Source organism: Pollicipes pollicipes, unplaced genomic scaffold (assembly GCF_011947565.3).
Source record: "Pollicipes pollicipes isolate AB1234 unplaced genomic scaffold, Ppol_2.1 Scaffold_1600;HRSCAF=1878_pilon_pilon_pilon, whole genome shotgun sequence".
Taxonomy (NCBI): Eukaryota; Metazoa; Arthropoda; class Thecostraca; order Pollicipedomorpha; family Pollicipedidae; genus Pollicipes; species Pollicipes pollicipes.
In genome coordinates, this window is record NW_023595962.1 from 7,065,907 (window position 1) to 7,089,744 (window position 23,838).

The 23,838-nt window shown below is 51.9% G+C and overlaps 1 protein-coding gene, 1 long non-coding RNA gene and 1 pseudogene across 2 annotated transcripts; all 3 read right to left on the reverse strand.

The window, feature by feature from the left end:
• Positions 1-2,458, reverse strand: part of LOC119093249 (glucose dehydrogenase [FAD, quinone]-like) — a 16,387-nt pseudogene extending 13,929 nt beyond the window's left edge.
• A 2,814-nt stretch (positions 2,459-5,272) lies between these two features.
• Positions 5,273-8,522, reverse strand: LOC119093257 (zinc finger protein 614). The gene is made up of 3 exons (XM_037216184.1): positions 8,516-8,522; positions 7,797-8,162; positions 5,273-6,242 (listed from the first exon to the last, which is right to left on the reverse strand). The coding sequence occupies exons 1-3, from the start codon at positions 8,520-8,522 to the stop codon at positions 5,770-5,772; spliced, it is 846 nt and encodes a 281-aa protein (XP_037072079.1). The 3' UTR covers positions 5,273-5,769.
• Positions 8,523-8,838: 316 nt separating this feature from the next.
• Positions 8,839-11,142, reverse strand: LOC119090866 (uncharacterized). The gene is made up of 4 exons (XR_005093316.1): positions 11,074-11,142; positions 10,489-10,569; positions 10,012-10,086; positions 8,839-9,419 (listed from the first exon to the last, which is right to left on the reverse strand). It is a non-coding gene; the product is annotated as an uncharacterized LOC119090866 (long non-coding RNA).
• Positions 11,143-23,838: the final 12,696 nt, after the last annotated feature.

Consider the following 23,838-nt stretch of genomic DNA (forward strand, 5'->3'; position numbering starts at 1 on the left):
CCCCCCTTCCCGAAAAAGCACGACATATTGGCACTTTGTCACTCCTGTTATGCATTCAACTCTGATGCTGCAGATTAAGAGCAATATCATGGGATGCAGTGACACTTTCATTGTGGGTGTTTTATCCAATAGTGCTGTGAGCAATTACAGATTACAGATTGTTTAACTGATATTTGCTTGATACTTTGACATGGAAGTGCGTTTGCAATGAGAACGTCATAATAATTAAAACAACATTCTTAGAATGATCAAATGCCCTTCGGAATGCCTCATTCATTTCAGGAGAATAAGTTTTTTATTTGTGTTGCCCCACCGGAAATGGCCATACATGCATGCATGCACGTACAAACGCACACACGCATGTGGGCACCGGTTGGTACAGCGTTGCATCCCACAGCAGGGTAATCACTTCCCATTCACTACTATCTCCTGGCTAGAAACCAGCCAACAAACAAACTACCAGTGCCAGGCTTGACTGACACTGGAACTAGGCATTCTTAGTATGGCCAAGCCCTTCAATTCCAGCAAATACCATAACTGTGATATGTACTTGCTTACAATGTAGCACTATTACAGTCTAGCATTATGTACTTACCAACAATGTAGTCAAATGTGGTGCCTGCAATTTCACTCTTCTGGATCAATGACCACCAAGTGAAGTCAATAGCAATGCTTATATAGAAAAGCATGGCCAAAAATACATGGGATACATCTCTAAAAGTGAAAAATGCCATTCTTGACCACACACACTTGTGCTGTAATTATTTCAAGTACTTGGATTACACAATATAGGTTTTTATCAAATACCACAGTTATCCTGAAAAGAGAACACCACAAAGTCACATGTCAGTAACACAGGGCTGGTCAAGTAACACACAATGATCTCTACAAGCTCCAAAAATTTGTAGGGACCCACCAAGTAAAAATGAAGAGGGCATAGTCAGAAAATTTCAGCTGCACCTGCCCTAAGGCTATATAAGCACATGTCCTAACAACTTGAATTGTGAATAATTAATTTGAGAGTTAATAAGTAAACAAATCAAGTAAATATAAACAACATATCCCACAGCACTAATTTCATACTACTTCACCTTATATTATTCTTCCTTATTCACTGCCTTGATTTGTGCAGTAGGTTATGCTCCTATCAATGGCATTGTCTATTCTATGATCCTACCTACTAATCCTGTTGTAACAAATTATGTGTCCCTCAACCAATAAACTACTTTTCATTATTACTGAGCTACTCATTTATTCTAAATATCTGGTATTTCTCCCTTCTCTGATCTTTGAAATAAGGAACTCATCTGTACCTGCAATTTTTCCTTTATCATGATGCATGCAATTACTTGATATCTTGTATTATAATTTTTATATTTATTTCAGGAAATCATGTTTTTTCAAAGCAACTGTGCCTTAAAAAGAGGAAGGTAGCTCACTTTGATAAAAGTGCAGTGAGCGAAGCATTTCTCTGAACTCAAGAGCTGGGATCCAAAAGCTTCCACAAGTTCCAAGGTTTTTATCCTCCTACCATCTTCCACTGGTTTCACTTAACAGGCAAACCAGCCTCAACCAGCCTCATACCAGATAGGTCAACAACCAAAGCCCTAGTGCTGTCACCAGTGATCACTGTGGTGGCTACAAAGCAGTTATATTTTACTGCTCACATTGCACAGTGTTTGATACATTATTTGTGGGTTCAATTAATTTTGTGAAGTGAAAATCTAGCACAAAATGTTAGATGATAAATTCACTGCAGCTTGGATCCTTTTTGCCCAGAGCAGTAAGGGGTAACTGGCATGTGGTAGATACTAATTAGGACATCAGAAAAATCTTAAAGACTGCTCCCCTAGTCATTTGACCACTAATGACTTGGGGAAGTTGGCCCATGCCTTCAGTAGGGCCCCAGCCCAAAAACATTGTGCTGAGCATATAGTTTCAGCAATCAATGGTAGTGGATTAATTTTGAAAGATTGGCAGCAGGGATGAAACTCGCTTCATCAGATTAGACCTGTCCCAAACATGTCTTTGACTGGAATGACAACTCTTGCAGATTAGGAAAAAGCATCTGCTGCTGCACCTGGTTATCTTGGTTACTTTACAAAACACCAAAAGTGCAACCCTATTAACAATGCACACCCACAGTCTACCTCACTATGACACCATTCTATGAACTACCACACCATTCTAGGAACTAAGCTCAGGTGATGGTGCATGCAGCACCAATTTGTGCAAAATCATGATGACACACCTGATCGAATCAACAAAACCTGCAGGACCTGGAGGACCCACTCAACACAACACTATTACTACGGTCGCTACCCATCTTATGACATTTCTGTCAAACCTGACTGTTGGCAACGAGATGCAAGCCAGCTGAAACAATATATGTATACCACTATAAACACGGAGCACCCATTACCAGCTTCCACCCTCCCGCTTCACCACTGCCGCCAGCACCTCCCCAGCGCTCTCCTCAGCTGCAGAATGAGATGCGGCGCAACCTCAGTACACTAGACTCTTCACACACAATTGTCACATTTGCGCCATTTAGCATTGCAAGCAATAGTGGTGAGATCGACGCACACCACTATAATAGATATAGATATAGGTACGATATCTGCCACCACCAAGAGCAACGTATTACATGCATGTGTGCGATGTTACGTATATTATGCTAAAGATAAGGGCAAAAACGACAGGTGAAAATCCCCCCCCCCGGTGAATCTCCCCCTATGTTCGAAAAGCGGGACGTCAGTGGCCAGGGACTTCAATGCGCCGTGGACAGCTAGCCACGGAACGCATTGCTGCCGCAATGGATGCAAACCAACCAGGATGCAAAAATGCATGTTATTCCGAACGTGTCTGGGGTAGGAGCGACAACGCGGCACAAATGTCTGCGCGTGTACGCCGTGAGTCCGAGCGTTCGGAGTTTGGCACACGCTAATGCAGTTCATTACATCCGCTAACGTGAAACTACCACCAGAAATTTGAACTTTGGCTCATGCCGAATCTATACTCGGGTTGGTAAGGTCCAGGGGTAAAACTTTGCATTTCCTTGGGGGGGGGGGGGAGGCGGGCATGGCCCCTCAAATGTTGAGCTGAGCCCCGTAATTATGGGCTGGACTCCCACAATGTTGAGCAGAACTTGCACAATGTGGAACCTGGAGCTCAATCCTTATCATTTCTTTGAAAAAGAAATGATTTGAAGTTTGGCAAACTGGTCCCTAAAAAAATACAAAATTGAATTGCTGAGATATTGCTTCAAACGCTTTGAATAATGTTTTGGTGGAATGAAGCGTTAACACCGCATTTCATTTCAGAAGCTGTGGATGAATGTAAAATTTGAGCGTGTCCTTGCAACCAGGCTCGTGCAGTGCAGGTCATTGGTCAGTGGCGGATCTAGCCTGGAGTTTTGGGGGCCATGGCCCCGTGCCCCCCCCCCCCCCCCCCAGGATCCGCCTATGCCATTGGTCGAGCCATGGATGCCCCACAGCCACAGCGGAAGCCACAAATGACGCTCTAAGATACCGGCGCCGACGCTGGGCCTGTCTGAGACACGTTCTATTTGGCCTTGATAAACTTTCCCACAGCTTGGGAGAGGAGACGTGTCTGTCCACAGCATGCACATTGAATGGCTGCTCCTACGCAGAGAGCTTCCCACCGTTCCCACAGCAGCTCCCGCAGCGGACTTTGAGGACTTTTCGTCGAGGATTTCCCACCCGGCGCTGAAATTGTGCACTAAGCGCTGATCTGCCCGCGAAGCTGATGAACGGTGCAACGCCCCAGCCAACTCAATACATGCTGGGCGCCTGAAATTCCGAGCCGATTACCGACCGACCTTGTCATTGATGACTCCTGAATCTGCAGCTGCTTCTGTAAACATTTTCACCCGCGGCGACGCGGCGCTCGCGTATCCGTTCCGCGGTCGACGTGGTGCCGGCGCTTGGAACGGAAGATGGGCGCCGTTTCTGTGCATGGCGCGGGCCTCGGCTGCACACGGCACCAAGGTTCAGCTGATTCGGAGAACTCTCGCTAGGTGGCGGTTGGCTGTCGGTCGCGCTGGTGCGGGAGGCCAAGATCGGTCCCTGAACGATGAGAAACTCCGAATCGGTTGTTCCAGGTACTATAGCTGGGTGATGCGCATGCGCAGTGGAAAAACTTGTTTCATTCCGGCGCAAGGCCAAAGTGAGTCGTGGAGCTCGGCTATGCGGGGTGCTCCGCGCCACGACCAATCTGACGTAGGTTCTTGGGGACAGCCAGAGGGCGTGACTCAGCGGCCTCTACGGGGGGGGGGGGGTGATCATTCATATGTTTATAAGTGTTTGGGCACATAGACCTGAGTGGTGTAAAATATGAGACCGGTGTTGGTTCATCGGCCGAGACGAGTTTTAAGGGGTATGAATGATCGGAGAATTTATTATGTATTTATTATTAATTTTTTTTATTTATTATTTATTTATTGTTAATTTATTATTATTTATTTATTAATTTATTAGATCGGAGATAGTATTTTCCAAAACTCTTCCGTGCCCGCTCACCCGTACCGTCGTGACCTTTCACATCGTTTCAGCGTTCTTCTTCCCGCCATCCATCCAAGTGGCGAGACAGGAGGATACCTGCATCCAGCCAAAGATGTCGGACTCGCTCGCGTTGTGATAGGCTAGTCAGAGTCGCGGCCCTGTTCGTGGTCGGACCTCGCCTGCCGACATGCAGTATGCACCGGCCGATGTACGCCGCGGGACGCTGCCCAGCGACCTCTGAAGCCCCGCGCATGCGCCCCGGCGTCCCAGCGCAGACCACGATGACAATGCAAGATCTCGTGCACAGACCAACGAGACCGCAGAGGCGCCTAAGACAGTTGACGGCGATTAATGCGGGTTCCTAATGACATTACGAAATCGTGTAAAGTTAGTCGGCACCTACAAAACCAGCGGCCGCGCGAAGAGCAAGAAAGGGAAGTAGTTGGTACACCGCTTGGCAGGAGGAGCAAGCGCGAGTAGAACTGCACTGCGGTCCACTGATGTGGTCATTTGGTGCAATCTGGTAGTTCATGATGGCTGGCACGGCGCCCCGGTTAACAACGCAAGAACTTTTCATTTCCAACGCCCGTATTAAGCTGTGGCTCAAGAAACTAGACGCTTTCACTCCCGAGATTTCGGCCGAGTGCTGAACCAGACCAGCGCGCAGATTGTGCATACCAAGAGCATCCACGAAATTGGCAGCATGGGCAAATTCTCTGTAGGGGTAAAGTGCGAAATGTGGTTTGTATTCTTCAAAATCCGAAACTTATTTTCCAAAACTGAGCGCCTAACAATATAGTGAAAGCTGGCAGGCTACAAGCTTGCAATCAACGTTCTTGCATCCTTTACGGCCTTCATGTTCGTTCCTAGGTCTGCTGATGGCCTGATTTGTACTGAGAAAGCGACACGAATCAGCCCAGACAAAAAATAATTAGCAACAGAGCCGGAAGCTCCGCAGTCACCAAAGCTGACACTCCCTACGTATAGCGGGCGCCACACGGCTTTCCCACTTGCAGCAAACACGGCATTCAGCACGACGCATCGTCTCATAACACGACATCAGGATCGTACAGACTCCCACACAGTTCAGAGGTCGGGTCATTCGGCGGTTCAGTGTTCTGGTGAGCACACGCAGGCAAGTATGCCGACTGATACATATAGCAATAGCGAAATGTCGACCAACGCGAGGAGTGAAGGAGGTAGCACGGGCGGACCCAGCGCCATTTCTGCACAGGGGTGTCAACTCCTACACTTCCGGGTGAGCGTGGGCGTGCCTCCGCAGGCTGTTCTTATGTATGAAAGGCATGTCACATACGTCACAGCTGAAGCGCCTCTCGCCGGCGTGTATTCGTTTGTGGATGTTCAGATAAGACTTAGTCTTGAATGATTTTTCACAGGCTCCGCAACTGAACGGCCTCTCGCTGGAATGCATGCGGAAGTGCGCATCTAGAATCCTCCGCCCTTTAAACGAGGCCCCACACACACCACAATAAAACGGCCTCTCTTCGCTGTGAGTACCAACGTGCTCAGCAAGAGCCGACTTCCTGGAAAACGATCTCCCGCAAACACCACATGTGAACAACCTCTCGCCAGTGTGCGTGCGACTGTGTGCACCCAGATACGCCTTCAGCGCGAACGACCTTCCGCAAATACCGCATCCGAACATCTTGCCACTGTGTCTGTGACTGTGCGCGGTCCAGCCACCGCCGTGCTTGAACCCTTCTCACACACAGCGCAGCTGTGCGGCTTCTCATTCGTATGTGTCCGCATGTGGTGCGCGACGCTGACTTTCTGCGTGAACGACCTCCCGCACCCGCCGCAGCTGTACGGCTTGACGCCGGTGTGGATCAGAGAGTGGGTCTCCATGGCATTCTTCGAACTGAACGACGTGCCGCATAAGTGGCAGAGGAATGACTTCTCATCGGCATGGGTCCATTTGTGCCTGCGTAGACTACTCCTCCAGTGAAAGGGCTTGTCACAGACGTCACAAGTGAACGGCTTGTCATCGGAGTGCACGCGGCCGTGCGTCAGCAACAGTGACGCCGTCTTGAATGTCTTCCCGCAAATGTCACAGGTGACAGGACTGTCGGTTAGCTGACTCTGCCCGGGCAAGGCGGAGATCTCCTCCCGGCTGGCCGAACTATCGGACACAACAGAGCCCGTCTGGCGCTCCTCGGTATTCACTGGAGCCGCACCTTTAGATCCGGAAATCACACAGCCCCACTTGTAATAACCGCCAGGCATACACCAGGGGATCCTGAAAGCGCAGGCCCATTTACAATTACCGCCAGGTATGCACCAGGGAATCCTGAAAGCACATAGTCCCACTTAGAAAACACACAGTCCCACTAATTACCGCCAGGCGTACACCAAGAAACCCTGAAAACACACACGACCACTTGTAATTACCGCTAGGTACACGCCAGCAGAAGTTTAGGCACTCATCGTCATCATTATCATCATATCACTGTCATCACCACAGGCACTTATCGTCAGGAGAATGATAGAGATGTATGCTGCATCGGGAGCAAAGAAGCACAAGAATGACGTTGCGAGGTACAATACGCACCGAATTACTCGGAACATGTGAAATGGAATGCAGCTCAACAAAAACATCGTACATGGCAGGGGCCCTACTCTTCCCAGACCACGTGAACGCCCCACAACTTTACAGGAGAAGGTTTCGGGAGGGCCCCTTCTGGTTCACCCAAAACACGGATCAGAGGGGCCCCAGCCAGCTTCTCTGATGCCTCGCAGAAGAGGCGGTGGCCCCCTCGCCGCGCCACTGAGCGTCCAGCCTCGCACCCATCGTCGCTGAGCACGGCTGTATTGACAGGCTGGACCAAATGACCTTCCATTTGACGAAAGGTCCGTAGGCCGGAACAATGGCCGGTCATGTAACTTTCGGCTATTTTGAATAGAGCATCATTCCAGTTATATGTTACCACGATTTCTGTTACGCCTCCCCCCCCCCCCCCACATTCCTAAGCGAGGTATAGTCATAACGTTGGACTTGCCTGGACTGGACTTGAAACAGCTACAACCTACCTGGTTTTGCTAGTAACCAACGCTTATGTCCGGCATTCTTGTCCAATTTTGCACACAAAAAAATTCAAACAGCCGATGCTCGAACATCGTGAAGTCATAGCTCACAGACGGAAGTGTTGCGGTTCTACGAGAGCTAAAAATCACCCCATAGGCAACGGACAACCTCTGTGCGCCAGTTAAGCGGAGCTTTGCTACAAAGGGCAGGACCGTAGGTTGTCACCTCACCTGCGTGGGTTCGTCGGTGCCGTTTCAGAGAGACCTGCGTCCTGAAACCACTTCCACACACGTCACAGACGAGAGGCTTCTGAACAGCATGGGCCCGGGCATGCCTCATCATGCCGTTCTTGTGAGTGAACGACTTGCCGCACGCGTCACATCTGAACAGCTTCTCGCCCGTGTGCACGTGATTATGCACCAACAAATATGACTTCGTCTTGAAAGACTTCCCACAGACATCACAGCCGAACAACCTGATGGCCAACTGGACCTGCCTCGGCAAAGCCGCGATCGCCTTCTGGCTGACCGAGCTACCGGGCAGGTCAGAGCTGGTGTGGTTCTCTTCCTTGGCCACGGGAGCCGAACCATTACGTCCTGAAAGCAGCCGGTCGACTTACCACTACAGCCAGATGCGCACAGCCACACATCCATCATGATACGAGGTATTAAGCGGAAGAAGCTGATGGACAAGGAACAGCAAATAAACAACGGCGTTGATGATGAAAAACACGACAGCCATGTAAACAGGAGTGTGACATGAGTGGACGTGAGCCGCAAAGTTTAAGGCAAAGGGAATGCAACAAACAAATGTGTCTTTCACCTTCAGTAACATCATGGAAAATGAGCCCAACGGCAAGCAAACAGTTCCTATTTGTGAGAAAAAAAAACCATTACGTGCGTCTGCATACGAACACTTTCGCACACTTACGCACACCAAAGTCACTTGCCGACCATTAAAACGCGCTCGACGAATCCTCTTCACAGTCCAGTCACTCAATCACCAAAAACCATTAAAACGACCAATCCTTTCCACAAAAAAAATAAATTGATACGCTGGCACGTGTGACATTCCACAACATTGGACCTGATAAGGCCTATGCATCACTGCCCAATTGCATGAGTAAGTGTAATCCCCCCCCCCCCCCCCGGAACGGTTTGACTGCGCTAAAACTGCACTTTAACCACAAGCATAACGTACAGCCGGACCATCACAGTAGATACCTGGAGCTCTCAACGCGCCACTGGCGCTCAAGACTCGTCACACGCGCGAAGGTCCAGATCGCTCCCACTCGGCACGGGAAGCACCAAGCCATCGACGCTATCATCGTACACCCGTTCACCAGAGCGACTCAACAAATCATAGCGGAGCGGGAAACCGAGACACCCGAACGAGTGTGAAAAGCCAGATCCTACCCGCAGCAAAATCTCGTTACAATTACCACAGCTGCAGAGGCTTCAACTGTGGCTGCTAGCAAGACGAACCCGTCCTACCTGTGTGCGTGCGGCCGTGTCTTTCCAGACCCGCTTCAGTGTCGAAGTCACTTCCACAAGCCCCACAGGTGAAGCGCTGTCCAACGTTGTGGATGGCTGTGTGCAGTTTCAGCAGCCACCGCTCCACGAACGACTTGCCGCAAACCCCACAGGTGAACTGCCTTCCATCAGAATGCATGAGCATGTGGGCTAAGAAGTGTTCCTTGGTCTTCAAACATTCCCCGCAAATGTCACAGATGCACAGCTTGGGATCCAAACAGATTTTGTCAGATGACACCCCTCTCTGACTGGATGAATCATATGGGTCCTTACAAATGGTTGAATCCTCTTCAGTCCTTGGACGGTAGAGACAACTGACTTCTGGAATGGGACAATGACGCTCACTATCATGACATGTTAACCTGAAGAAATGTGTTGACCAGCCATTCCATCATTTATACCGCATTGACTTATGCTCCTTCAACTTATTCTGATATGGCTTGTGCGGTTCAATAGAAATGAAGACCGAAATATGAATACCAAAATGGCTTCATAACCCTGCATAACTGTGAGGACCGGTGAAACATGAAAATACATGTCCACACATGATTATGTACGGATATGTATGGACATATAACCAATAAAATGGAAGTGTCTAATACACATCTGTATCTGTTTGTAATGGTCTACTAGCAAGTGGTGACAAGGCAGCACTGGTGCAGGCACAGTTCAAAAAGTTAGTGTACCCTGTGCCTTCTGGGACTACACTGCCCTGTACTGCCTGCCAGCGAGGCAAACTTGTCTGAGCTCTGCTCTTGGGTAAACAAGTTCATCCATGAAAGGTTAAAAAAGCTGCAAAACCACCAGCAAGCCAACCAGATAGTAGTGCTTACTACCACTATTGTCACACCTGATAAAAGGAGCATCCTAAATGAAAATGGTGAGAAGGAAAATGGTATAGGAACACACATACCAGGCTTGACAGACAAAGCACTGTCTGCTGGCATTGTGCCTGCTTCCACGTCAGGCTTGATCTCAGGTGGATCATCTGCAAGTGAGGCAGTTTTCTGTGTCAGCAGCCAGGAGAGCCTAAAACATGACCATTTGGTGAGGCAGCTAAAACAGCACTGCAGAGCAAACACAATGAATTGAGCAGAGTTCTCATTTTATTTGCCGCCCTAAGGGTCAAGCTTATTATCTGCACATAGCAAGCTACCAGGACAGAACAGCATGACCAGACCACAAGACAAACAAGTGGTTTGCAGAAATGCTTGCCTGGAAGTATGAAGACATCCATGATGCTCTAGGCCTCAGATGTACCACTACCTATCTTTCATCATGGCACAGATGACACCATGTCTGAAAATAGAATAAATGCACATTTCACGGCACAGACCATATAGCAGCCAGAAGTATAGACATCACAATGAGAGACACCTTTGCAAGTTACCTCTCAATCTTCACAGATGGCTCCCATCTATTGCTGGGATCAGTGCAGGCTTGAGAAGTCCTTTAGGGATGGGGAGGCCACCTGTGTGAAATAGCAGTGGGGCTAAAACTAGGCCCAACTAGTGGAAAACTAGTGGAAAAAATGATGGCACCTGAGGTGGGGTGCATAGGATAGGCTGTGTACCCTCATCATTGCCCCTTAAAGATGATTATTGCCATCAAAATACCCCTGATGTTGGGCTTCAATTACCCAAGAGCATGTCAACCTCGATACTGCCACCTGCTGAGTGTGCTGAGCGGCCCCCAGATTTTTCCTGCTCCCCTTCCAGAGATAAAATGTATCTGTTTATCCCCCCAAAAGAACATTTGAGGAGGGTGCCCCGAAATTGTTATGGAGGTCGCGGGTCTAACCAATACTGGGGTGGAAGGGGCCTGAAATTCTGGACCCCAGAATTATATATATATATATATGTATATATATATATATATATATATATATATATATATATATATATATATATATTGTTGCATCACAAGCTGGCCCGCTTTTCGCATAAGTCATTACTTCATGACTATAACACGACACCTGTAAAATATTTCACCCGTCGCAGTGCCGGCCACTTGCCGCTCTCGGCCATCATTGTGCGCTCGAACGGGAAGGAGCGCGGATGCCGTCTGGCGCAGGCGGGTTTACACTCGACACCATGAAGTGGTTAATTCGCAAACCTGTCGCCAGGCAGCCGTCGCCCGGGCTGTCGGCTACGCCGGCACTGGAGTCGCAGCCGACCGCTAGGTGGCGGGGTCAGCCCTACCAGATATCCTAGGTATTGCAGCCGAGTTATGCGCATGCACGAGGAAGCGAACGTTCCATTCCAGAGCGAGCATGATGTAGGACGTGAGGAACGGTCTCTTGGGGCACTTTGCACCATGGCCTCTCTGGGGTAGCCCCCGGAGAACGGAACAAAGAGGGCTGGACTCTGCAGCCTTTACCAGTTGCGCAGGCAGGGTAGGGGCACAAAGAGCACGTGCCCCCTCCCTGAGGTTCCGAGCGGTCTGAAGAACCCCTCAGGACAACCAATGAAGGGAACGTTCCACATTTGTGTGGGGTTTTGAACTGAAATTGTCATCTTGGAGACCTTTTCTGTTTTTAATCCTGCCTTTCTTAAGGCCTAAGCCCCCTAGCCTCTGAGTTACATGCCCGCGAAAATAGGGAAAGGTTTATCGGGGAGAGTATTTCGAAGTCGTCTTGGCATTCATGATGTCATGATAACGTCATTCAAAGTATATCATTCCATAAGTTATGCGACGATCAAGGCGAACAAAAAATAGTCGTCGACTATTTTTTCTTCGCCCTGAGGGCCTGGCCCGCAGGGCCGGGCACTTGAATGGCATCTCCAGAGGGCCCTGCGTGCTGAGCAGGGGCCCTCTGAGTCGATAAGGGCTCAGTCGACACCGTGTCGGCATGGGGCCCATGTGGCCTTAGGGCCCATTCCCCAAGCAGAGATAACGCAGGAGTCAGCGACTTGCGTTGGTCGGGGCGTCCGTCAGGGCACCACAGCAGCGCACCACAGCGCACCACAGCAGGGCACCACAGCGCCAAACAGGGGGCTCGGTGTTGACAAGGGACGCGAGTCGGTCAGAGGCAGTGGCCGGCATGGGCCTGAGGGCCCACTTCCCAATCAGTTACACAGCCGGGGTCAGCAATGTACACTGGTCAGAGGCCCTGTATCTGTCAGAGGCCCTGTATCTGTCAGAGGCCCTGTATCTGTCAGAGGCCCACGGTGCATTACAGAGGGTCCCGTGTCCGCAAGGGGCCTCGAGCCGACCAAAGGCAGTATTCGAGGAGCCCCGAAGATAGGCCCGGGCGGCCCTGCGGAACCGACGGTCAGGGAGCCAACGATGAAGGGTCCAGATGGAGGGCATAAGGACTGGAATGACTGGCTGTAGCTCACTTAAAGGCCACTTAAAGGTCACTTAAAGGTCACTTAAAGGTCTCTTAAAGGTCAGTTAAGGAATCGCGCCCCGTAGGATCGTAACCTGAAAAATCAGTCACAGGTCCCCTTGCCCCGTTTAAGGACCCGAGACAATGCGGGTGTCTCGGTCGGCCAGGTACCAGGAACACCGAACAGTTGGCTCCCTGCCAGTCTGAACCCTGGGGGCTATTTCCCAAGCTCTGCGAGAATGCAGCACGCCGATGCTTGGCTTTCTGCCGAAGCCGAAGCACCCTAGGGGTGGGGTGGAAGCTGCGTCCCCGGTATCTTGAGTGATTGCTCAAGTGATTGCATATCACTTGAGAAATCACTTATATGTTATTATTGCTCGAGGGATTGCCTATCACTTTTGTGTTCAATGCTGCTTTTGTTCGCTAATTTGTACGTTTTTTAGAGTGCCTGGCGTGAGCTGGACCTACCACACACTCCTGGCATGGTATTCATAACTCACCATACACCAACATACACCACTATACATCCCTGTCATGGTACTCATGAATCATCGTACACCCACATACACCACCATACACCCTTGGTATGGTACTTATGACTCACTATACACCCACATCACCACCATTCACCGCTAGCATTGTATTCATGGCTCACCATACGCCCACGTACACCAGCATACACCCCTTTCACGAAACCTCATGGTTCTCAGGTCCCAAAGCATTAGACGAGGTGAGAACGTGGTTACGCTGGCAACGAAATAAAACGGCTGCAAAACGGAAATTGCAGCCGAAAACACTTAAGGCGTACTTACGTCCCTGGCGGGGCAATGCCTCCCTGAATCGGCGAGGTAACGCCTGCCGAGGGAGCAGGACTCCCGTGGAGACTGCGGTATTTGTTCATTTGTTTATTCACATGGCTCATATGTCTATATATTAACTGTCCTGTCTGGGACGAAGGGCAGAAAGCTTCCGTCCCCGCGATCTCGGGTGGCACATACATACCCCGAAGGCGTTATCGCCTCCTCCCCTACCCACACACGTGTACACACTGGCTGACCGTGTCGCCGGTTGCGTAGGCGGAGACGGGAAATAATGGCGCCCTAAGGCATCGTATTGATGTTAGATGAAAATGGTGCGGCACTTCATTTGTGGTCGCACGTCCATGCTTGTCGACAAAACGAAAATGTTCACCAGTTCCTCGAGGCATTAATAATTGCTGTCGGCCATTGGCCATTTGTTCGGCAATGAGCGCGGACGTTACAGTTTCCGGTGGGACATGTTACTACCATGTTACTACCCCGAGGTAGTAACGGTGGGCCTTTGTACCTTTTCGCCTAGACAACACAGTGGTAATAGCTATATTCCTCAGAGACAAAACAGGAGAATTGAGATATTGTGTATAATCTTACAATTTTTCTCCAAGTCGAAAAGTTTAGTTTCCCGCATCTTGCTGTGCTCAAGAACGATTTTCGGCTGGCTTGTGGCTTCCAAACCCTGATTTGACGCCCGAGATAAATTGTTGCCCCCCATTTTACAGACTTGGCTGTACTCAACTGCCCAAGCGGATCGCAATCTCAGTTGCCACCTTATTCCTCTTCCACTCAGTTACCACCTTATTCCTCCTCCACTCAGTTGCCACCCACCCCTCCGCCGCGACAGCAGCCAATACAGCGCTAAGGTCGAATTTGTGTGACAGGCAAGGAAATCCGTGATAACGAATCGGAGACACAATTTGCCGCATTAAAGCATGATAACGGATGTCGGCTATCCAGTGCCGTAGTTTCGCTAGGTAAGCTGTGTAATGATGACGTCATTATCCAATTTGACGCCCGCGGCCGGGATCCAGACGGAAGGGAATTCCGTGTAAGTGTCACAGCGACCCAAGCGTCAGGCTGCATCTCGGGCGCGCGAGCCGCGACCGGACATCATGACTCAGCGGGCGGCGCGGCGGAGCACGCCTTGTTTGCGTCTGCGGAGTGCGCGATAGCCGCTAGCTGCGGTCCCCGGGGGTGGGCCGGGGGTTACCAGCGCGGGACACCGCCACCCGCCAGTGCTGCGCGTGGGTGCGCGGCGGCTACTGGTCCTTGGATCGCCCGGCGTAGGCAGCGTCGCGCTCCCAGGATGGCCTGGCCGGTGCAGGACTGGGCGGTGGTGGACGGGCTGGTGCGGAGGTGCGGCGAGCACGCGGAGCTAGCTGTTTGGAGTGTGGTGGCTCACTTGGACGTGTTTGATCCGACCGGTGACTACATAATGAAGGCCATCGACGAACAGGCAATGCAGATATGGTCGCTGCCAAAATGGCCAGCGTTGGCCATGCTGCGGAAAAAGCATGTAATTTGTTCATGCTCTTCGTTCGGTAGACTTCGGGTGCTGTCTTTCAAGAAGTCCGGGAGCATAGCGGAAGGGACCAACACCGGCGCACTCCCGAATCTGACTGGTTCAGATGTGGATGATATGTTCGAGTTCGGTCCGGTTCACTGGGCGGCGACTGGCCCTCTGGACGGACCTACTGCGTTGGAATCTACTTCGGTGGACTCTCCGCGGCTCAAAATCGCTCCCACCGAGAACACGGGTTATGTGCAGCTCCTGCAGGAACGGCTGCCTGACTGCCCGCATACGCAGCCGCTGCCGTTCTCCGCCGACAGCGTCCGACAGCTGCTGGGCGACTGGATGACCGTCGCAGCGGAGCGATGTGGAAACCTCGTTATCACGGGACCATCAGTGTCGGAGACCTTTAGCCAAGGACCCATCGCAGGAAGTGATTGGGTTGCATGCGTTCGTGTTCCCTGGTGGCCTGACTACGGTTTCTTGGAGCGATGTCGGGAGAGCAACTGGCCGCCGCCGGCTGTGCGGGAAGACATCTGCAGGTTCGGAGTGCATCTGGTGCCGACGGGATGCAGGGGCAGCGCCACGGAGGACTCGGAGTGGCGCGTGTCGTTTTCGCGGGCGGAGATGGTAGTGATTCTCCACCTGACTGACGTCCAGCGGTACTCACTGATCACACTCAAGATCTGCAAAGCCGTTCTGGGAGTTGCCGGCAAGCCGCTTAAGTCTTACTTCATGAAGGCGGCACTGCTCTGGCTGTGCCAGAACAAGCCCTCCGACCAATGGCGCAGCTGCACAGAGGGAGCCCTCAGCATCCTCGACTATCTGAAGGCCGCTGTCAGCACTTGTCGATTGCCAAATTTCTTCTGGGTGGAGGTGAATCTGTTCCAGACCGTCACACCGCAGGAGAAGAGGGCAATGGAATGGACAATTGAAACCATGAGGGACAACATAGTGGCGCTACTGATGCGCAGGTGCGCCCGCCTTCTCCCCGGCCTGTCGGCGGGCGTGGCTGAAGCTCTCTCCGAACAGGATCTGCGCCTCTGCTTGGCCTACTCATGGGTCAGAAAAGCTGTGGCATTTGCAGTGATGCCTCACGCTGCTCGCCGCGAATCGCTGTCGCACCTCAAGTCAATTCTGCCCCATCTACGAAGCATGGAAGCGATCGAGGTGTCTTGGGTGCACCACCGTATGACTCGCGTCAAGTTCGTGCAGGTGGCGCTGTTCAGGGCGATGTCTCTGGCGCCGGACGACGTGATCAGTTCAATGCGCCTCACGCCCCTCGGTGGTGACATGTTCGCCTGGGACGCGGCGCCGCTGCTGGCACTGCTCACCCCCTCCGACCTGGAGAGGCTGCTGCCGAACCTGGCCGCAGTATTCGCCTGGTGTCGGCGCCAGCGAGCGACGCCACCCGGCGAGAGGCCGGCCGGCCTGCCCGCCGACCCCAGCTCGCCCCGAGGTCTGGCGGACCTCCTGCTCAACCCGCCTCTGCTGATGAGGGCCGTCAGTGAGAGCGTACCGGCCCAGCAAGCACGGATGGGCGCCGGGTTTGGAGATGGTTCGGATCCCCTGTTTCCGTGCGAGGTGCACGAACAGCGGATGCTTGCACTGGCCTGTAAAGGCGGTGCCATGGAAGGACTCGTGCGGAAGGGTCTCGGCGTCGACGGGTCTACTGCGCGGGATATGGCCGACCGCTGGCGGCGTGCCACACTGGCTATGCTGTCTGGTGGCGGCTTTCGGGCCCAGTACGAGGGCGTCTTCCGGTGCCTGCCGGACCCGTGGCGGCTGAGGCAGTTTGTGCTGCTCCCTGGCGGTTGATGGGTGAACCACAAAGGTCACTTCCCTCAAGGCTCGCGCTCTTCCTCGGCGGAGTCGAGCGCCATGTGGCAGTGCCTTGCTGTCCGGCTGGTGCTGTCTCCTGCCGCAGAGAGTGGTATTCCGAACCAGCCAACACCACCAGACGCATGCTATTAGTGATCCCCCACTGATTCCCTAGTGATCCCCTACTGGTGTGAAAGATAACGACGCTTCCGGAGAGGCACATTGTGCCAGCGGCGTGGCTTAAAGCAGAACCAAGACGTCAGAGACGATTGGTTGGTTGCATCATCCAGCACTTCCATAAAATGGGGGAAGACGCAGTGGTCTGGATTAAGCCTAAGCAGCAGCAAAGAAGCGGCAAACTACATTACTTTAGCAGCAAAGAAGTACCGATGTCATCAGATGCATCATGACAATGTGCGACGTTTGCCGCAGCACAGAAATGGCGCCGTGGGAGTTGAGAGTGTTTGTTTTAATTATCAGATCACGATTATCCCTTGGTAAACAATAGCAAGCTGCCAAATGCACGGCGATTAAACGGGTTTGTCTGCCTGAGTGATGTCTTTGTTGTTTTTACAAAACGCCGGTCTTGATGCGATGGATTGGCTAGTGTAGTCTGTTCACTTAGATATGTGTTTCTGACGGCTAGAAGTACCGTGACACAAATGAACTCCGCTCTTTGAGATGTCCGCGGGACACCATCGCTAACGTTTCCAGACCGTCAATATATTGTATGTCGTCAATATCTTGTCGTCAATATAATCGCATGGTTGACTCAAAGGACGCCTTTTGCATCGGGAAGACGAAACATAGCACACCGCACGTAGCAGTGGGTAGAAATTCGTATATTAGACCTAGATGCTTGCAAATTTGACAAGTTTTGCGAAGGTAAGTAAAGCAGGCATCTGAAAAGGTATGCAGAGTATCCAGCTTCCTCAGAAGAGGTGGTTTCCGCAGACAAAGCTGACCTGCGCACGCTGTCTGTCGCTGCATGACAGGCAGCAGAGCGCATGCACCGCTTGACCCCTGTCAGCATCTTGTGCAGATCTCAGGCTGTAGTGACCTCATTTCCCTGCGAATGCTCTTCTCTAACGCCAGGTCAGTTGTCCCATCGCAGTCTCACTGGGATATGTGTACTTTGATGACGCTCCAAATCTTCCTCAATAACGAGAATCTGGGAGAGGCACTGGCCTTCCTGTTCCTGCATGAAGAGCACCTCCAACGGAACCGGCAGTTTAGGAAACGGAATTTCCCTCCCGTTTTCACCTGCTCAAATGGCCGTCGACTTTTGTGATTGGTTGTGGAGCGAACCGAGGCCCCAGCGACAAAACTTCTCCGATGTTTGCTTCTCAATGAGTCTATGGCTACTTTTCTAATTCTTATGGCTATTATTTTGATAAGCGATATTATTACGATACGACCAACGATATATATATATATATATATATATATATATATATGTATATTACGCTATATTACGCTAATTGTGTAATATATATATATATATATATATATATATATATATATATATATATTACACAATTTTGATAAACGACACTCGTTTGGAATAAGCTATCCAGCAGTCTTTAATTTGAGAGAGTGGTAGTGTTTGCCCCCAAACAGGGAAATGCCTTCCTGGTAAAACCGAATTTTCCTGCGATGTTTGTAACAGTTGAGCCAAAAATATTTGAGGACTCAAACAAACAGTGGGATGTTCAGCTCAGCATGTGAAGGGAATGGGCTCACAGAAGGATACATGTGGACATCCCTGTGGCCATTCCTATAGAACGCCGTCATCGACCGTTTTCTCTCGAGTTAATGTCACTAACTACTATAAACTAGTTAGGTGCAGAAAGAAGTCAGCCGTACAGCGGGTGTACTCATGAAAAAAGTAAACATACCGTGACGTAATCCACGACGGTCGATGTTCCTGCGGTAAACAATAGCTCGACAGCTCTTGGCACAGAATCACCGAGAAATCTCTTGCCGATTTCATTTGCCACTCGGAACTGCATTAGGGCACAAATGGTGACTGTTGTTCGAGTGTTAATCACGTGACGACGCTGACGCGAACACCGCCACGAGAGTTTGCGTGATATCATTTACCGAGTACAGTATGCCGGACCGGATAAAGCTATGCGCCAATATCTTCAGTCACCCGTCAGCCATTCAGTCAGTCACGGCTACCGTCATTAACCGCGGGCTTCAGCTCAGGTGACGTGTCACTCGAACAGTTCGACCTGTCACGAAGACGAGTAATGATCCTTTCAGATCAAGACTGTACGGAAGATGGCGTCAAAAGTGCATGCACTTTTCTTATAAAATGTAGAGCAGCAAATTAAAAAAGTATTGAAGATCTTTGTCAGATTCGTCAGACTTCTGTTCTTCATTAGAACTTTGCTCATCCAGTGATCGCCATAACTCACAAACAGTGCAGCCAATGACAGGTACAAATGGCACCCAGTGCCGCATTTTTTCTCCGTTGTTGGATGATAAATGAGCCAGGATGTGCCTTTTGGCATGGACACAACAATACGCTGTTCCGCGTACCCGCCGCACTTACTGGGTTTTGGAATAATCATGAGCATGCCACAGCTCATGAGTCACCTCCACCGAAAACTCCCGCCACTTTCAGAGTACTAAGCACTCGCGAATACATCGACGAGCCATTCAAAGCAAAAATCTAACAGTGACATATTAAGGAGGATGTTTACAAAGCATCGAAATTTTGTTCTGTAGAGCAGTCTTTTCACTTAAAAGTGTGCACCTAGTTATGAGCGATCCTATTTCAACAGGTCTGATGCTCGCTTCAATATCTTCAAATACGGATCATTCCGTTAAACGCGCCCCCGGATGGCCGTTCGGATGCGACGCTTGGGCAGAGTCGTTTTGACCACCGTGAGATATCAAAAACAAGAGAGCTAGAGACACCAAATGCACATAATAGAGGGTTTTCGATGTGAAATCCCGTTTTCAAAATTGGGAGATAATTTCTAGGTCACGACCTACCTAAAAGTCAACTAATGTCCCAGTAAACTAAAGTTCTGTGTCTGGTGTGTTCCGTCGGTTTACAGTGCCGTCGGCGCTGCTGTGTCTGGTATGTACCGTCGGTTTACAGCACCGTCGGCGCTGCTTGCTGTGTCCGGTATGTACCGTCGGTTTACAGCACCGTCGGCGCTGCTGTGTACCGTCGGTTTACAGCACCATCGGCGCTGCTGTGTCTGCTGTGTACGGTCGGTTCACAGCGACTCGCCGCTGCTTCCTATGAGCCTGGCCTCCCCACGTGCTCAGACACCGCATATCAGACCTATTTGTTTACAGTGCAGCTCAAGTGTGTTATGCACGCCGGCCTGCCCCTGCCGACTGCTGCCTCGTGTTGCATGTTGAGCAGACATGGATGGGACGAAGGTCTTGCGAGCATGACATTGGGCGTTTCATTTGACTTAGAATGCGAGCTATTAACGGTAGTTTTAAAACAAAGCTCCCCCAATCCAGATGTCTGGGCTGGTACTTTATCGATTGCTGGTTCCTCTGCCTCCTACAACTGCTTGCAAAACGGTACGGCAGCTCCGTGGTAAAACAATGGCTAATGTTGCTGTCGGGTTGTTATGGCCAGAGAATGATGAGCTTCATGAACTTCATCAAAAGCCGGCACCACCCGGGGCTTAAACTGGCGCCGATTTCAGTTGGGCACCGCGCCAGAAGCACCGAAGCCGCATCTCGAAAGCTCTGGTCCTGGCCAATCTGGATGACTCAGTGCGGTGCCAGTGCGGGGCTCGAGTGTCGCCGGGGTGGAGGTGCCGCTACCACTCAGTGCGGTGTGTGCAGGGGCGGCGCCGCGACTCTCAGGATGGACCAGAATCTGGTGCCGTCGCTCGGACTGAGCGTGAACTGGCTGGTGCACGACTGGACTGCGGTGGACAGGCTTCTGCGGAGGTGCGGTGACCACGTTGAAATGGTTGTAAGTCACGTGATGGCCCTTTTGGACAATTTTGACAAGACCAGCCATTGCGCATTGAAGGCTATGGACGAGCAGGCGATGATGATATGGTTGTTGCCAAAATGGCAGGCCTTCGCCATGCTGCAACACAGGTGCGCCACATGCCGATGCTCGTCGTTCGGTGAACTTCGAGTGCTGTCTTTGAAGACGTCCGGCAGCTCAGCAGAAAGGACCAATACCCCCGGAGAACCTCACCTGACTGGTTCTGATGAGGACATTATGTTCGAGTTCGGCCCGGTTCACTGGGCGCCGACTGGCCCTCTGGATGGACCTCCTGCGTTGGACTCCACTCCGGTGGTTTCTCCACAGCTGATGATCGCTCCCACCGAGAACACGGGTTATGTGCAGGTCCTGCAGGAACGGCTGCCTGCCTGCCCGCATACGCAGCCGCTGCTGTTCTCCGCCGAAACCGTCCGACAGCTGCTGGTCGACTGGATGAACGTCGCAGCAAAGCGATCTGCAAACTTTGTTATCACGGGACCGTCAATGTCCCAATCCTTAAGCAAAGGATCGTCCTTTACAAGCACTGACTGGGTTCCATGTCTACATGTTCCCTGGTGGCCTGACTACGGTTTCTTGGAGCGGTGTCGGGAGAGCAACTGGCCGCCGCCGGCCGTGCGGGAAGACATCTGCAGGTTCGGAGTGCATCTGGTGCCGACGGGATGCAGGGGCAGCGCCACGGAGGACTCGGAGTGGCGCGTGTCGTTTTCGCGGGCGGAGATGGTAGTGATTCTCCACCTGGCTGACGTCCAGCGGTACTCACTGATCACACTCAAGATCTGCAAAGCCGTTCTGGGAGATGCCGGCAAGCCGCTTAAGTCTTACTTCATGAAGGCGGCACTGCTCTGGCTGTGCCAGAACAAGCCCTCCGACCAATGGCGCAGCTGCACAGACGGAGCCCTCATCATCCTCGACTATCTGAAGGCCGCTGTCAGCACTTGTCGATTGCCAAATTTCTTTTGGACGGAGGTGAACCTGCTTAAGGCTATCACACGGGAGGAAAGGAAGTCGATGCGACGGACAATCGACTACATGAGGAACAATCTGGTGCGGCTGCTGATGCGTCGGTGCGCCATTCTCCTCCGGGGTCCCCTAGCTGGCTCGGCCAAGCCACTCGCCGAACAAGATATACGGCTCTTCCTGGCTCGCTCATGGGTCACGGCGGCGGCAGACTTCGCCGTAATGACCTATGTTTCTCCTTGCAAGTTGCTGTCGCGTTTGAAATCAATCGTGACTCAGCTGCGACACGCGAAAGCGACGGAGGTGAACCACGTGCTCCACTTCCTTACCCGTGTCGGTGTCGTGCAGGTGGCGCTGTTCAGAGCGATGCTGCTGGCGCCGGACGACGTGATCAGCTCAATGCGCCTCACGCCCCTCGGTGGTGACATGTTCGCCTGGGACGCGGCGCCGCTCCTGGCACTGCTCACCCCCTCTCCGACCTGGAGAGGCTGCTGCCGAACCTGGCCGCAGTATTCGCCTGGTGTCGGCGCCAGCGAGCGACGCCACCCGGCGAGAGGCCGGCCGGCCTGCCCGCCGACCCCAGCTCGCCCCGAGGTCTGGCGGACCTCCTGCTCAACCCGCCTCTGCTGATGAGGGCCGTCAGTGAGAGCGTACTGACTCGGGAAAGGCGCAACCCGTGGGAAGCGCGGTTGTCTGTCGTGCTCCTAGATGTTCGAGAACCACCGTGTCCGTGCGTGTTTAGTGAACAGCAGATGATTGCACTGGCTTGTAAAGGCGGTGCCATGGAAGGACTCGTGCGGAAGGGTCTCGGCGTCGACGGGTCCACTGCGCGGGATATGGCCAACCGCTGGAGGCGTGCCACACTGGCTATGCTGTCTGGTGGCGGCTTTCGGGCCCAGTACGAGGGCGTCTTCAGGTGCCTGCCGGGCCCGTGGCGTCTGCGACAGTTTGTGCTGGTCCCCGATCGTTGAGCGGCTGGCGGGGCAGCTGCGGCAGTTTGTGCTGGTCTCCGATCGCTGAGCGGCTGGCGGGGCAGCTGCGACAGTTTGTGCTGGTCCCTGATCGTTGAGCGGCTGGCGGGGTAGCTGCAGCAGTTTTTGCTGGTCTCCGATCGTTGAGCGACTGGCGGGGCAGCTGAGGCAGTTTGTGCTGGTATCCGACCGTTGAGCGGCTGGCGGGGTAGCTGCGGCAGTTTTTGCTGGTCCCCGATCGTTGAGCGGCTGGCGGCGCAGCTACGGCAGTTTGTGCTGGTCCCCGGCCGTTGAGGGGCTGGTGGCGCAGTTGCGACAGCTTGTGCTGGTCCCTGATCGTTGAGCGGCTAGCGGGGTAGCTGCAGCAGTTTTTGCTGGTCTCCGATCGTTGACGGGCTGGCGGCGCAGCTGCGACCGCCGCCTGTCTGATAGCATATGTTTTCTGCCCTGGCACGTCCCACTGAGTTGAGCGCTATGAGCAAGTGTGAGCTCTACACAGCTGAGCGCACAGAACTGTAGTGAATGCTCCGTTGCGTGTCATTTTTTACTGAGCCCTCAAGTGTTTTTCGTCCGTGATGCGCGCAGCCAAGCCATGCATTTCTTGCTGAGCAGCGTGCCGAGACACAAATGAAGCGTTGAAGATGAGGGAAAATATTTCAATCTTCTGCTTTTCTCGCACCAGGGCTACGCTGAAAATGATCAACTTTCATTTTTACAAATTAAGAACATTTTCTGTCTTTCATACGCTTGGGTTTTGGACGCCAATCCTTGGTTAGCTTGTTGTTGTGTTAGGTTGCTTCTCTTTCACTAATGACAATGAAATGCGAACACGCTTTCTTGCAGTTAGAATGCGATGGAGCATCGCGCGACAGTTGTACAGACAAGGGGACTTTTAGGGCTATGACCCCTTCGTTGGAGTTTGCAGGGTTCCCTGAGGTCGAATGCAATAGTTCTCTCTGCAGTTCCGGACGCCAATAGGGATTTCATCGGGGTCCTACAGCCATTCACCACATTTTAAGCGTCGGTATCTTCTATATTCATCAGTGTAAAGGAACGAAAATTGCTCGCAGTGGAAACATCCTTCAGGCTATCTTTTTCGTAGAAAAATGAGAGGATTGGACAAAAATGCGCCACATGGACGGCTTTCTTAAGGCATCCTCCTTTTCGCCCCAGGTGAACGTCGGCCCTGTGAAGAGCATCACGCACCACTCGACGATACATCCCCGGCGACCCCGACGCATCTCGGCGCCCCCTCCCCCTCCCCCCTAAAACCGATAAGTTTGACGATTCACTCGGCCGTTCAGAGAAAAAATGAGCTTCGTCTGAAAAAAGATG